Genomic DNA, 16,460 nt, shown 5'->3' on the forward strand with positions numbered 1-16,460 from the left:
TCCATGCCCAAGTTGAAACATGACAATAGCTTTTTTATGAACCCTTGCCAATGATTTTGCACTTGTATGATTTAACTAGTGGGCTAGCCACAATTTTGTGATGATTTTAGGCGCACTTGGTGTGTAAACGTTCGGCTGGACACTTTTGCCATTGTGCTAGCCATTTGGGACATTGCGTAACCAACTTTAGTGGGCTCCAAATATACACTACTTGACAAGTAGTGTATATTGTGCTAGCCATTCAGGACAGTGTGTAATCAACCTTAGTGGGCTCCAAGTATACAGTACTCGACAAGTGATCATATTCAAAGATAGGAGAGTGATCGTTGAAATTCATCATAAGAGCTGGGTCACCCCAAAGTGACCAAGGCAAATGGCCTCTGGTAACCCTAAGGTTGTGCCAAGATTTAGAGGGGGAAGGAAATGAAAGAGAGAGATAAATAATTGTACCGTTTGAGTGCCGTTCATTTTGAAAAAACTAGGTCTGTGTTTGGATGCGCTATTTACATTGTCAAGCAGGTGGCGTCGAAAGCTCCTAAAACACTAATCGTGATGAGGCTTTGGCTAATTTTGCAAGCACTAATTGAGGAACCCGCGTTCGTGAAGGTCCTGGCAGGGTAATTGTGGGGTTAAGTTTAGCCCACTCGACCAAGGGTTAGCACGGGAGTGGGGTCCAACTCCCCCCCTAACCCTCCGTGCGACCCAGCTCTAAGCCTCGGTTCTGGTGAACAGTCGACTGTAGAAATAGCGTTGCGAGAAATTAGAATGCTCATATGGTTGCCACCTTGGACGACACGATAGAACATCAGCTGTCCTCCAGAGACAGAAGTTTCTCGTGTCGCGTAAAAGGGAAAGACGGAGGCGCACAGACAATGCGGCATTCATTGGGCTTGGGGCACCTTGTGAGGGAGACCTTTTCCTTGACCAAGCAAGCTGTGCGCATGACCATGGCAGCCGCTGCATCGCCCGCCTCGACGTCTGACCTGCTGGCAGGAAAGGCCGACGCTGCCGGAACCGCCCTGTACGCGCAGTCTATCGGCTCCAATGCAGGTAGGCCGCCATTTCTTTAAGCTCTTGGAATCTTCAGACAGAGTAGAAGGAACTTGTCATCCATTCTTTGCATGCTTTCTGTCAGAGTGGTTTAAAGGCACCGCAAGGAAGTTTCTTGCCTCAGAAGAGGCGATTATACTTAAAAAACCACTGAGCACGATGATAGGCATCGTGTTCATGAAAGAAAACAAAAATCTTTAAATTTTTAAAGAGGGCTTTCATGTAGTTTTTGAAGAAGAGAAGTCTCATTCTACTCTCGGCAATACGCCATTTGGGGCTTGGGGGAACAAAAAACAGTTAAATTAAAATAGTTTAAATTTTTAAAGGGGATTTTCATTTAGTTTTTGAAGAAGAGAGGTCGCATCCTAGTCTTTGAAATATGCCATTTAGGGTTCGAGGAAAAAAAAAAACCAGCTAAATTAAAATAAGACTATGACAAAACGCTAAAATTAAAATATGCCATTTTCAGCTAATAGTATATATTGAAAATATTGAAAGTTGCATGGAAGGATTAAAAAAAAGGTAGCAATTTTATTGTGCAGTCTTGGTAGTAGTTGTTTATATGGTTTTAAAGTTGTTTATCTAGTTTGGCTTTATCAAGTTGCTCACTCTTAGAGACATTTGTGAAAGGCATCATATGTAGGGCTGCCCTTTCTGAACCGTCAAATTTAAACCTTTAGAGTTAGAAACAAGTTTCAATTTGTACTAGCCTTTGATGCCTCTCTCTTAAATTCTCAAAGGCAATATTTCAAAACAAACTTGGTTTTTACAAATTTCTTTGCCCATAAGCTTAATTCTCAACCATCAATTGATTCTCAACTTCAATATTCAAAGAAGTGGCCATGTCAAATGGCCAATTCAAAGTGACAAAATGTCTAATACACTCAACATCCCATCCTCATAGGGTGCCACCAATAATCTATTACGCTTTAAGCTGTAAGGTCCCCTTATGAGAAGAAGCCATGTGTGAGTTTGGGGTCTTGACTTGTACCTTAGATGAGGTCTATGTGACCGTATGGCCAAAAGGTGACATTTGTGGATCTAGTCTTTGGGTTACATAGAGTAGTTATGTTGGCAGTAACTCGAGACTGTCCTTAGCCCGTTGGTAAAGAGAATGTTTCTTGGAATATTTCGTGGTTGACTAGGGAATGTTCATAATACGGTCAGATAGACTCCCATGCCCGTATTGCTAGACTTCTTATGCGAGTTACAAGTCTACCACCCATAAAGACAATGATTACAATAATCAATATTGTGAAAGATATTGCAAATGGATAAGCATTTTCATTCTCTTTAATGATACGTGCCAAGGCGATGATACCATAACGATACATGTGGTACGACAACCATTGCCAAAATATGGTTGATAGACCAAGATACAAGTAAGGGATAAAGAGTCCAAATCGGAACACGGCGTACATAATGCAAAGTAAACATATTACGTGAAGGAAGCTACTGCTAGACATTTCCAATACCAACTATATTCAATGCCTGGTTGTTATCCAATTTGATAGATCTTGTCATCTTGCGATAGGAGTGGAATCAATTTTTATGAGAGGGTGGCTTGAAATAAAGCCCCTAAATCAAGTAGCCAACATTGAGTATAGGTAGATGAGGCATTAGTGAATTGTGAAGCATATAGAGAATTTACAAGTATGTAGTCAACATCAAAATCAGTTTGCATGACATTAATCTCTTCAATCTTGACATTGGACTTGCTAGGGACAATGTTACGATCATCATTCTTTTCATACGCTTTATCCTTTCCCTTTTCTTTGCATTTCTCATCATGCATTTTATGGCATCGTGGCAAAATATGATCTTGCTTTTCATAATATGACAAGTCAATGTGGACCTATGGCCACAGGACTTATTACGAGACTGTCTACATGATTGAGAACAAGACTTTCGAGAGTCTCTTCCACGGCGGTTATTACCGCTCCTATCATTATTGTCTCTGACTGTCAAAGCATGAGAGGTGTAGGAATCATCGACATTCTTTCTGTTAACCTCTTCATTCAAGAGAGCACCCTTTATATCCTGCAGTTTCAGCCCATTAGTAAGCATATTTGTACACATAGCAGTGTGAAATGTGTCCCATGACTCAGGCAATGTATCTAGCAAGAATAAGGAAGGAAGATTGTCCTTAAATTCAATTCGCTACGAAGACAAGTGGTTGAAAATAGAATGAAACTCATTCAAATGGGTGGGCATGGAGGTTTTCTCCTTCATACGAAGATCAAGCCAATACATTTGAGATGCAAGGCTTTGCTTTTCATAAATATTGTGAATCTTGTCCCAGAACTTCCATGCAGTCAGCCCGTTAGAGACAACATGATACTGGACCTGCTTAGAGAGTGACAAAATGATTGTAGATTTATATAACTTATCTAGTTCAGCCCAATCCTCTGCATCAAAGCGTTCGAGCTTTACACCCTCATGTCTCAATGGCTTAATCTGTAATTTCTGCACTAGAACTTGCTAGATTTATGCCTTCCAATAGTTGTAATCTATGCCATCCAACTTCTCAATGTCAAAGATAGCATTGTCATTCAATTCACTAGCCATAATGCAAGAGATGAAGGTATAATCCAAGACAAACAAGTTGCTGTAAATGATAGCAAAACAATCCTAAAATCACAACCAAATCAAGGGCTAAGCAAGAGGAATTACCAAAATGGTATGGTGAGCTGTCCACAAGTTGTAATCAAGTAATTGTCAAATCCAAGTGATTGCTCTCAGATAGAATGTATAAAATTGAAACAATAGTAGGTTGTAATAAATTGCAGCAATATGCCAACAACTGGGTGTGAGTAATCAAGAAAGAAAGACGAGGAATAACTGGCACTGAAGGCTATCACAATTGTAGCATATCAATAGCCATACATGTGGTAGGCATAGACATCATGCACATAGGGGATCTCAGGGTAAAGAGACGAGAGCTTCTAAATGCATAACCCACTGAGCAAAGCTCAATACATAACCCAGAAGTATATAAATATCACTGACAATACATTGATAGATATAAGTACCAGGTACAAAGTAAGTGATCAAATCAACCCGCTGTACGATAACTGCATCCAATACATATCAAGAGAGCATCTACATGAATTAAGTGTCCCACGGTCTCAATAAAGTAAGCTAAAGCTCAATTGCATAAATCCAAAGCTCTATGTAGTATCCAAAGTAGTGTAGGTAACTTCCACTTGAACAAAAGTAAGCTAAAGCTCAATTGCATAAATCCAAAGCTCTATGTAGTATCCAAAGTAGTGTAGGTAACTTCCACTTGAACAAAATCAAATGCCAAATGAGTAATGCAAGCTCAAAATATCAAGTACATGACATCCAAGTATGCAAGATACATAAAGTGTAATTTGGGAGCATAAATCCCAATAGATTCTTTAAGCTTGTAATTGCATAAGCCATTGAAGCAACCAAGGTATGTAACCATAGCCAATATCAATGTAAAGGAGCCTAAATCTTAGCTCAAAAGCATGCCATAGCAAATTGAGAAATATACATAATAATCGAAGTAGTGGTACATCCACTGAGTAACTCGTAAAGCATCAATGAGCATTAGGCATAAGCTTTTCACTAATAAATGCTTATTGCCTTGTTATTACAACACTGGAATGACAGTGAAATTTGAGCTATTTCAAGGTCAAATCAATAAAAAAAGCAAAACTATGTTAGGTGTAAAAGCCTTTTGCTATACTTTTCGTGTATATATTTATTTGTACATGTGACCGCACCCTTGCGGATGTGAGTGTACCGTATCCTAAGTATAAATACATTCTTTTATTCTTTTTAGGAGGTGGCTGCACGCGCATGGAGGTGACATATTTCAGCAAGTCGTCACCTTCCATAGGCACGCGACAGTCGTGCAGGTGACAATGTGGTAGCAGGCGGCAACTTTTCGGGGAGGTGACAGGTGAGTTTTCAACTAGGTAGGTAGGCAACGGGTTAGTTTCGATCAGGGGACAGTGTTTCCAAGCAAGCGACCGGTCAGGTTGGTCATGCGAAGCTGTCTATAGGCAAGCGTAAGTCAAAGACTGTGTTGCATTTTGAGTCGATTTGTGCTTTAACGGTGAAATTACAGCAGATTCATTGTTGAGTGGGAGAAATTTTGACTTGGGATGTATCAAATGTTGTGAGAGGGCAACTTCTCTTGGTACATGTATTGCTGAATGCTCATTATGCAGTGAAACAATGGTACATACAGAATTTTGGTGTTATGGTGATGTATTATTGAAGCGGGAGCTGTCTCTTATGCATATGTATCAGATTTAGTTCATGTATATGCTGTAATCAGCCCTTAGGACTGAAATTGCAGCAAAATGTTTGCTTCTTGGGCACTTTTGGAAGTGCAAGTTTGTGTACTTGTTGCTATATTCAGCAACCTTGCTATTGGCAGAAAATATTCAGCGTTTTATTGCAATATCTTTTTATCACTGAAAATGGCTGGTAGTGCATCTAATTCGCAAATTTGGTGATGATGCTTTGGCATAGCATAAGCCTGTTGCTTTGATAGATGAGGATTGGGCTAAACTGAATAAGAAAGCCATTACTTATGTCAAAATGGCAGTCACAAATGATAACATGGTTGATATCAAGGGACTCACCATTGCTTATCTAGGTTGGGAGAAACTCAAGGCGACATATGAGAATACGACTCTTGTCAATCAGGTCCATCTCATGCAAAAGTTGGTCAACTTGAAGCTTGATGAGTCTAAAGCCCGCCTCAGAGCATTTAAATGCATTCATTGGTATTTTGAGTCAGTTACAGGATGCAAGCTTGCCGGCTTTTGATCCTAAGTGGAAGGCTATCTTCTTGCTCATGATTCTACCAGATTCTTGGGAAGCATTGGTTGTGTCATTGAGCAACAAACCCAACTTGACATTTGATGGTGTGCGTGGTTCTATTCTTAATGAGGAGATTAGACGCAAGGCAAGTGGGGGTGGATCAGCCTATAATGTAAGAGGACGAATCGAAAAGATGTCAAATGCTGCGAATAAGCACAAAAATCGTAGCAAAAGCAAGGAAAAACAGCAAGATGTCACTTGCTATCAGTGTGGATGCAAAGGGCATAAAAAGGCCGGTTACAAGTACTTTAAAAAGAGGCAAGAAGCCAAGAAGCAGGCTAATGCAAAAGGCAAAAAGAATGAGAAGGATGGCAGCTCTACCCCTAAGGAAACAAAGAAGGTAAGTGTGGAATCTAATGTTGTCATTGAGGAGCTAGAAGAAAATAAAGATGCCGATTTGTTGGTTGCATCTTCAGATCCATATGCTACGACAATGGAAGACATGTATATCACTAAAAGGGATGTGATAGATGTCTTATTGTCTACTCATGATAGTTTGTCACAATCGTGGATTGTTGACAGTGGTGCTTCATCTCATGTAACTCCATATTTGGAGTGTTTTTCTTCTTATGCAGCAGGTAATCTCGGGAAAGTTTACCTAGGGATTAACCATGTATGTGATATTGAAGAAGTGGGAACCGTACACTTGGCTCTTGAAAATGGCTAGGAATTGATTCTTTATGATGTTAGGTATGTACCTGGCATTAAGAAGAGATTTCTTTTTGCTGGGCAGTTAGACAGCAAGGGTTACTTCACTACCTTTGGTGGTGGAATGTGGAAGATATAGAAAGGATCCATGCTAGTCACTAGAGACAGTAAACGGGGAATTCTATATTATCTTCACTGCAAGGCACTTCCTGGAAAGTTTATTGAAGTTGCAGAAGTGTAGTCACACATGGAGCTATGGCACAAGCGTCTTGGACACGAGCCAAAAGGGTTTACATACATTTTCTTCACTTGGAAGAGTTGATGTGAAAAACTCAAAGCTTGACTTTTGTGATGATTGTGTTTTGGGAAAACATGTAAAAAGTTCATTTTCTCATGGAGCCTCTAGAAATGCATGTATTTTGGATTTAGTCCACTTTGATGTATGTACCATGCTAATAAAAATTCATAGTGGTTTTCGTTATTTTCTCTCTTATTGATGACCACTCTAGAAAGCTATGGGCTTACTTGCTTAAGCGGAAAAGTGAGGCATTGGACACATTAGGTTTTATGCATTTGTTAGTACTCAAAAGGGTTTATAACTAAAATGCATAAGAATAGATAATGGAGAGAGTATGTATCTAAAGAATTCAATAAGTATTGTGATGTGCTATGTATATGTACCTATTGGTAGCAGAACCAAACTTAACATAAAATCCCTCAGAGACATCTTCATGGGTTATGGAGATGAAGGTGAAATGGGTTATGGAGTTTGGGTCCAAGCATGAAAAAGGTAGTGCGCAGTTGAGATGTGGTATTTAATGAATGAAAGTTGCTGAAAAATACTACATCTAGTGATTTAGACAAAAAGAAAGTGAAATTTCAGCATGATTAGCCACTTGAACAGCCATCAACCATTGAAAATTCAGCTCCATTTGATGCTGGTTTTGATAATCAGCATAGAAAGGCTATTCCTAATAAATGTGTCTATAAAATTAAGTGTGTGGATGGCAAACCCAAATACAAAGGTAGGCCTATGGCTAAGGGTTATACACAAAAAGAGGGGATTGACTTTCAAGAAGTTTTTTCACTTGTTGTCAAAATGACCACTCTTCGGGTATCGTTTGCTATTGTAGCATCTATGGATCTTGAGCTTGATCAGATGGATGTTAGAATTGCATTCTTGCATGGTGAATTAGAAGAAGAGCTATCATGAAACAACCAGAGAACTTTGTTATGCCAAGAAAGGAGCATTTAGTGTGCAGGCTTAAAGAGAAGCTTATATGGTTTAAAAGAGGCTCCTGGACAGTGGTATAAGAAATTTGATACCTTTATACTCTCACATGGGTTTAAACGAAGCAATGTAGATCACTACTTATATACAAAGAAGACTAATGATGGAAGTCTTATTATCCTTGTACTTTATGTGGATGATATGCTTATTGCTGGTAAACATAAGAGCCAGGTTAATACGCTAAAAAGACAGTTGAATTCCACCTTTTCCATGAAGGACTTGGGTGCAATTGAACACATTTCGGGTATACGCGTGATGAGAGATAGAGAGCAACAGCTCTTATTTCTTTCACAAGAAAAGTATATCAGCAAAGTACTCGATCGCTTTTCTGTTGGCAGATGCTAAGTCACTTGGTGTTCCATTACCACCATATCTTAATCTTAGCAAAGCAGATTGCCCAAAGGATGATAAGACAACCAACACTATGAAGGGTGTTCCTTATGCTTCAGCTTGTGGGTTAGTCATGTATGCTATGGTTGCCACTAGACCTGACATCGCTCATGCAGTGGGAGTTGTGAGTAGGTTTATGTTAAATCCTGGCAAAGCACATTGGGAGGGAGTGAAATGCATCTTCCAATACCTTAAGAGCACACAAAGAAAATGTATTTGCTATGGAAAGGGTATGTAAGATTTGTAGGGATATTGTGATGCAAACATGGTAGGTGACTTGGATACTCGCAAGTCTATTAGCGGGTACATATTTATTTTGACTAGTGGGGTAGTTTCTTGGTGCTTTAGATTGTAAAGGGTAGTAGCACTTTCTACCCACTGAGGCTGAATATATATCAGCTATTGAAGCTTCAAAAGAAGCTGTTTGGCTTGGTAGTTTGGTTAAGGATTTTGGGCTGCCCACCAAAACACCTATACTTGGATGTGATAGCCAGAGTGCTCTATGCCTGGCTAAGAATGCCATGTTTCATGCACGTACCAAACATATTGTGCGGTATGACTTTATCAGACAGTTTTTGGATGATGGTCTAGCCACACTGACTAAGATCAAACACAAGATAACCCTGTGGATGTTCTCACTAAGAGACTTGCAAGAGCATTGCATTCGATAAGTGGGAGTTGGTTAAAGGTTTGCTCAGGGCCTTTATGTGGGAGGTTATTGGGTATAAAGGCCTTCTGCTACACTTCTCGTGTATATACTTACTTGTATATGTGGCCGTATCCTTGCGGGCTTGAGTGTATCGTACCCTAACTATAAATACATCCGCTACACTTCTCGTGTATATATTTACTTGTACATGTGACTACACCCTTGCGGGTGTGAGTGTACTGTACCCTAAGTATAAATACATTCTTTTATTATTTGTGTGTACCACATTGATACACACCCAAATCAAGTCTCCACTCTCTCTGTACTCTCTACTGTTAAACACACTCCATTCTCTCTACACACACCACTTGGGCACTTTCACTCCCCCTTCAAATCATACCATCTTGGCATCAGAATAGCATCCTTGAAGCATTAAGCATGCATTATAGAATTTACTATTTATTGTTTAAATCAGACCTATTTTGTTCTGTGTGAAATATAGAATAGAAAATTGTATAGAATCAACTTTGTGAGTACCCAAATCTGGAACTCTCATTGCACTTTTCGTTTCTAGCTATAGAACACTTGAATCTGATACCGTATGCAAAAGTTATGGCCAAAATATGACGACGTTGTCAAGCCACCATAGCTGTCCAGAACTTCTACACCATGCTTTGTATCCACTCAAAATGGATAGAATGGCTATTGCTCAGCTCAATAAGCACTCAACAAGGCTAGGTAAGCCTTGGGAAGCTTGTCGATAAGCCGAGAGCAAGTTGAACCAAATTGGAAGAAGGAAAAACTCCATGCATATTCTAGGAGGAACTATTTTGCTCTATGTGAATTAGAGAATAGAAAACTACACAGAATTAATTATGTGAGTGTCCAAATTTGTAGCTCTCGTCATGCTCTTCATTCCTAGCTATAGAACACCTAAATCCGATATTGTATATAAAAGCTATGACCAAAATATAATAGTGTTGTTAAGCCGTCCCATAGCTGTCCACAACTTCTTTAGTATGCTGTGTATCCACTCAAAATGGATAAAGTGGCTGCTCCTCAGCTCAATAAGCACTCAACAAGGCTCAACTAAGCCTTGGAAAGCTCCTTGACAAGGCAGAAACAAGTTGGAATAAGCCGGGAGAAGGGAAGACTCAATACATATCTCGAGAGGAAGAAATAATGGGTGTCATGAAACCTTGAGCTGAAGCTTTGAATCTAGGCTAAAGCAAAGGATGAAGAATCTCCTCGAATGGTTGGCTTTGATATTAATTAAAAGGTAGAGCCTGAGTGGAAGCACACAAGTGGAAGCAATAGCAAAGCATATGCCAGGAGTTATGGCAAATGGAGCAAGAGTGTAAGAGAGAGAGATATCGTATGTGGGAAGTCTTAAGTTCTACTAATCACAATGTGATAGTGAGGGGTGCCTGTCACCTGCAGCGTACAGGTGTGTAGTCTTGGTTTGTGAAGTAAATACAAGGTGGTGTAAGCATATGCGCCTTTAGCCCCAACACATAGTGAAAGATTGTTGGGGCTAAAGGCGCCTTTGCCTAATTGCCCGTATATTCATTATATTAATAATATCCGCACACCTATAAGTTGCGGGCACTTATCACTGTCTCTTTATTCTTTATTCTTTCAGTGACATTTGAATAAGGGAAGGCCGGTCACACATTGTGATAATTGGACTTCTTACGTATAGTCTCTCTCTCTCTCGGGCCGAGATGCATGGCCTGAGGTCAAAAGGCCAGGCTGGCTTCAGGAGGGGACATACAACTCTAGACCATATCTTTACGTTGAGGGCAATCATTGAAGAAGGCAAGGCATTCAAGAAAAAGATCTATTGCTGTTTTGTGGACTTTCGCAAGGCCTTTGACACAGTGCCACGTGCTAGACTCATGAAAAGAATGCAAAACATTGATGTGCCCGTAGAGATACAGTGGAGTATCTATGCCCTATATGAGACAGTGACAGGCAGAGTACGAACACCTGAGGGCATCTCAGATACAGTCAATAGCACCATTGGGGTGAAACAAGGCTGTCCACTTTCACCGACACTTTTTGGGCTGTATATAGATGAAATTTCAGAATATGTGGATAGGACAGGTGGGGCCGGAGCCAGCCTAGCTGGAGTGCTGATACCATTACTGCTTTATGCCGATGATATTGTACTTATATCTGACTCACCTGAGGGACTAAATAGACACTTGGATGCATTATCAGCTTTTTGCAGAGATAGAGATCTTAAGGTGAACCTTGGGAAAACTAAAGTTATGGTATTTAACACTTCAGCTGCTTGGGTGACAAGAGCTGAGCACCAGTTTACTTTTGACGGAGAACCAGTGGAGATGGTTAGGCAGTATGTTTATTTGGGGGTCACATTGAAGGGACCACAGTTCTCTTGGAGAGAGACATCAGAGGCTCGTTTGGCAAAAGCATATGCAGCCTTAGGGGCATTGGAGAGGCAATGTGCTCACATACAATTTCATGAGCCGCGCACCAAACTGTGGCTTTTTGACACCTTGGTTACACCCACACTCCTATATGGGGCAGCTATTTGGGGTCCGAGTCTGTTTCACACGAGGAGACAGCCTTTGGGAGACCAGGATGGACCAGAGAAGGAATACTATGATGGATGGGAGCATATGGAAAGACCACTGGTCATGATGATCTCATGCATGATACGAGTGAAGAGCTCGACTCCACATGAGATTATCAGAGCTGAGTTGGGGGCATCACCCATGGTGGCTGAGGCCTTGGTTCAGGCAGTGACTTTCATACATAGACTATGGGAGCTCCCCTAAGATAGATACCCACGGCTAGCCCTGGCCTCTTCTAGACAACTAGCAGCAGACGGTGACAGACACTGTTGGTATGCTCAGATGAGCACATGGATGCGTCTACATGGTCTGCAGATTGACAGACTACCCCCCTTTGACTATAGCCTGGATTGCCCTACACTTGACCTAAGCCGATCAGAGCTAAACCATGTGATCAGAGTAGACATACTGAAGTTAGATACGGAGAAGACCTGGATCCGACCCCCCTCGCCCCATGGCACGAGGATGGCACACTACCAGACCCACTTCCTCCAGGTATCTGAGGATGGTTTCATCACCCGACCCAATTACATGGACACACAGCTGCCTCATGTACTACGCACAGCTATTGGTCAGATCCGCACCTCATCCCACCACCTGAGGATTGAGACAGGCAGATGGGAGGGTATACAGACAGAAGAACGCATATGCCCACTATGCGACAGAGAGCCAGAGACAGAGGAACACTACATCTGCCGATGCACTGTATATTACGACATACGAGGTAGATACCACTGTCTGTTTCGAGAGGGTTTTGGACCCCTGAGACGGATCATGCAGTATGAGGATCAGAGATGCTTGGGATTTTTCCTCTTGGAGCTCTAGAGGCGCAGAGCAACAATTCTACGGAGTAGGAGGCCCCCACAGCTCGGCTCACATAGACAGAGAGCAGTCACTGACTTTTTCATGGATACACGACAGAGTATGGCAGATACCACTACTACTGCCACACAGCCTACAGGAATACATCATCATTGGACCTCATCTTCTGTAGGTGTCCCTTTGGATAGAGCAGTGGCACTTAGCCAGTCTAGGCGCCCACGTCCACCCGGACGAAGGCCTAGACATCCACACCACAGACAAATTAAAGCCATCATTGAGCGCCACAGGAGACAGATGCCAAGACGCCTTAGCTATGCAGAGATACACTTCCCTAGAGAATAGACATATCATTGATGGAGAGTTTTCCTTTCTCTACTCTCACTTTCAGATCACTGACATGTTTCCCTTTATGGGACACTATTTCATTTCATTTCATTTCCTTTTCAGTCTTATAGGCATGTTCTTCATCTTTCTTCTCGTTCTAGATGAGAAACACACCATCATCATTGTATGTGCTGTTTTGGTCTCATAGGCCACATTGGCATTTTAGAGACGTTAATATACTCTCTCTCTCTCTCTCTCTCTCTCTCTCTCCGTGGCTCCATTTGCCATTGCTCTTGTTTTCGCTTGTGTGCTTCCACTTGGAATTTACATTTCAATTGGTATGAGAGCCAACTATTCGAGGAGCTCCTTCATCCTTTGCTTTAGCTTGGATTCAAAACTTTAACTCAAAAGTTTCATGGCAGTCATTGTTTCTTTTTCTCGAGATATGCATGGAGTCTTTCCTTCTTCTGGCTTGTTCTAGCTTGCTCTGCGCTTGTAAAGGAGCTTCCGAAGGCTTAGCTAAGCCTTGTTGAGTGCTTATTGAGCCGAGAAGCAACCATTTTATCCATTTTGAGTGGATATAGAGCTACCTTATAAGTCGTGGACAACTATGGTAGCTTGACAACATTGTTGTATTTTGGCCAAAACTTTTGTATATAGTATCGGATTTAGGCGTTCTATAGCTAGAAACAAAGAGCACGACAAGAGCCATAGATCTAGGTACTCATAGAGTTAATTTTGTGCAGTTTTTTGTTCTCTGAACATAATAGTTTGGTTTAGATAGCAAACAGTAAATTCCATATTGTATGTTTGATGCTTCAAGGATGCTATTTTGGTGTCCGGATGGTATAGTTATGCTTTTGGGATTGATTTGAGCTTGAAATAGCTCAGATTTTACTGTCATTTTAGTGCTGTAATAATAAGGCAGCATGCATTTATCAATGAAAAGCTTATACCTAATGCTCATTGATGCTTTACGAGATACTCAGTGGATATACTGCTACATTGGTTGTTATGTATACTTCTTGATATGCTATGGCATGCTTTTTGTTGAGATTTGGATTCCGTTACATTGATCTTGGTTGTGGTTATATGCCTTGGTTACTTTAGTGGCTTACACAGTTACGAGCTTGAAGAATCTATTGGATTTTATACTCTTGGCTTATACTTCATGTATCTTGGATACTCGGATGTCATGTACTTGATGTTTTGAGCTTGCATTGCTCATTTGGCATTCGATTGATTGTAGTTGAGCTTGAGCTTAATTTCATCGAGACTATGGGACACCTACTTCTTCATATACATGTTATCTTGATATACAATGGGCTAATTTGATCACTTACTTTGGACCTGGTACTTATTTCTATTAGTGTGTTGTTAGTGATAGTTATGTGCTTTTGGGTTATGTATTGAGCTTTGCTCAGTGGGTTATTTATTTGGGAGTTCTCTTCTCTTTACCCTGAGATGTACTATGTACATGATGTCTATGCCTACTGCATGTATGGTTATTGACATATTATAGTTGTGATAGTCTTCAGTGTCGGTTATTCCTCATCTTTTTTTCTTGATTACTCACACTTGGTTGTTGGTATATTGCTGTAGTTTATTATAGGAGCCAGTCGTTTCAATTTTATGCATTCTATCTAAGGGCAATCACTTGGATTTGATAGTTACTTGATTACAGTTTGTGGATAGCTCACCATTTTGGCAGTTTCTCTTGCTTAGCCCTTGATTTGGCTGTAATTTTGGGACTGAGTTGTTGTCATTTACAACAGCCTGTTTATCTTGGATTGTGTTTTTTATCTCTTGTATTATGGCTAGTGGGTCGAATGACAATGTTATTTTTAACATCGAGAAGTTAAATGGCACAAATTACAGCTATTGGAAGACACAAATATGGCACGTTATATTGCAGAAATTGCAGATTAAGCCATTGAGACATGAGGATGTAAAGCTCGAATGCTTTGATGCAGAGGATTGGGCTGAACTAGATGAGTTATATAAATCTATAATCATTTTGTCACTCTCTAAGCAGGTCTAGTAACATGTTGTCTTTGACGGGCTGATTGCATGGGAGTTATGGAATAAGATTCGCAATGTCTATGAAAAGCAGAGCCTTGCCTCTGAAATGTATTGGCTTGATCTTCATATGAAGGAGATGACCTCCATATCCGCCTACTTGAATGAGTTTCATTCTATTTTCAGCCACTTGTCTTCGTAGGGAATTGAATTTAAGGATAATCTTTCTTTCTTATTCTTGCTGGTTACATTGTGCGAGTTAGGGGATACATTCTGTACTGCTATGTTTTTAAATATGCCTACTAATGGGCTAAAATTGTAAGATGTAGAGGGTGCTCTCTTGAATGAAGAGGTTAACAGAAAGAATGTCGATGCTTCCTGCACCTCTTATGCTTTGACAATCAGAGGCAATATGGTAGGAGCGGTAATGATCACTATGGGAGAGACTCTCAAAAGTCTTGTTCTTAGTCATGTGAATAATCTTGCAGTAAGTCCCACAGCCATAAGTCCGCATTGAGTTGCCACTGTTCTGGGAAGCAGGGTTATATTCGTCCACAATGCCATAAAATGCGTGATGAGAAGCACAAAGAAAAGGGAAGAATAAAGTGTAGAAAAATAATGATGATTATAATATTGTCCCTAGCAAGTTCATTGCTAAGATTGAAGAGATTAATGTCGTGCAAATTGATTTTGATGATGACTAGATACTTGCAGATTCTTCTCTTGATGCTTCGCAGTGGACTATTGCCTCGTCTACCTATGCTCAATGTTGGTTGTTTGATTCAGGGGCTTCATTTCATGTCATTCCTTATCGCGAGTGGTTCCACTCTTATCGCAACATGACAGGATTTGTGATATTTGGCCTTGGATATTGTTGGTATTGGGGATGTTCAACTACAGTTTTCCTCAAGTAGTATGTTTACTTTGCATGATATACACTATGTTCTGGCTTTGATCAAAAGTCTGCTTTTGGTTGGACACTTGGATGATGTAGCTTATGTTGTATCTTTTGGTGATTCCTCATGAAAGCTTACCCATGGGAATCTTATTCTGGCGCGAGGTGCCAAGTCTGGCACTCTTTATCCCTTACTTGTATCTTGGTCTATTGACCATGTTTTAGTAGTAGTGGCTGTTGTACCACATGTATTGTTATGGCATTGTGACCTTACACATGTCATTAAAGAAAATAGAAATGCTTACCCGTTTGCAGTATCTTCCGTCCCTCAACTACAAGTGTTTTGATTCTTGTAGTCATTGCCTTTATGGTTGGTAGGCAGACTTGTAACTCACATAAGAAGTTTGGCAGTACGTGCATGGGTGAGTCTTTGGTTCTTGTTCATTCTAATATTTGTGGACCTATGCCCTATAAGTCGTTAGGTGCTACGAAGTATTTCGTTACTTTCATTGATGATTACTCGCATAAGGTCTGGGCATACCAAGAAAGTTAAAATCAGAAGTCTTGGCTACCTTTTAGCGTTGGCTTGCTTTTATTGAAAACCAGTTTGGGTATAGGTTGAAATGGCTATGATTTGACAATGGGGGTGAATATATATCTAAAGCTTTGAGCAATTTTGTGATGAGAGGGGTATTAAGCATTAGTTGACCGCTTGGTGCAGCGCACCCCATAATGGTATGACTAAGAACGTGAATAGGATGATTTAGGAGTGAGTTCGTAGTATGCTTAGCCAAGTAGGCTTACCGTAACACTTTTGGGACGAGCCAATTACTACTGCCATATATTTAATAATTGATCCCCATGCATTGCTATTGACTATCAGGTTACAGAGGAGGTATAGTCTAAAAA

At 40.5% G+C, this 16,460-nt stretch overlaps 1 protein-coding gene across 1 annotated transcript in view; it reads left to right on the forward strand.

Annotated features, from left to right (window-relative positions):
* Positions 1-718: 718 nt before the first annotated feature.
* LOC148029787 (uncharacterized) overlaps positions 719-16,460 on the forward strand; it is an 80,682-nt gene continuing 64,940 nt past the window's right edge. The window contains exon 1 of the mRNA XM_087686111.1: positions 719-1,050. Within this exon, the coding sequence (XP_087542237.1) occupies positions 774-1,050 (277 nt within the window). The 5' untranslated portion in view covers positions 719-773. The remainder of the gene's footprint in view (positions 1,051-16,460) is intronic.

The sequence above is a fragment of the Lygodium microphyllum genome, chromosome 10 (assembly GCF_053477565.2).
Source record: "Lygodium microphyllum isolate KBCC chromosome 10, Lygodium_microphyllum_v1.1.10, whole genome shotgun sequence".
In the NCBI taxonomy this organism is placed as follows: Eukaryota; Viridiplantae; Streptophyta; class Polypodiopsida; order Schizaeales; family Lygodiaceae; genus Lygodium; species Lygodium microphyllum.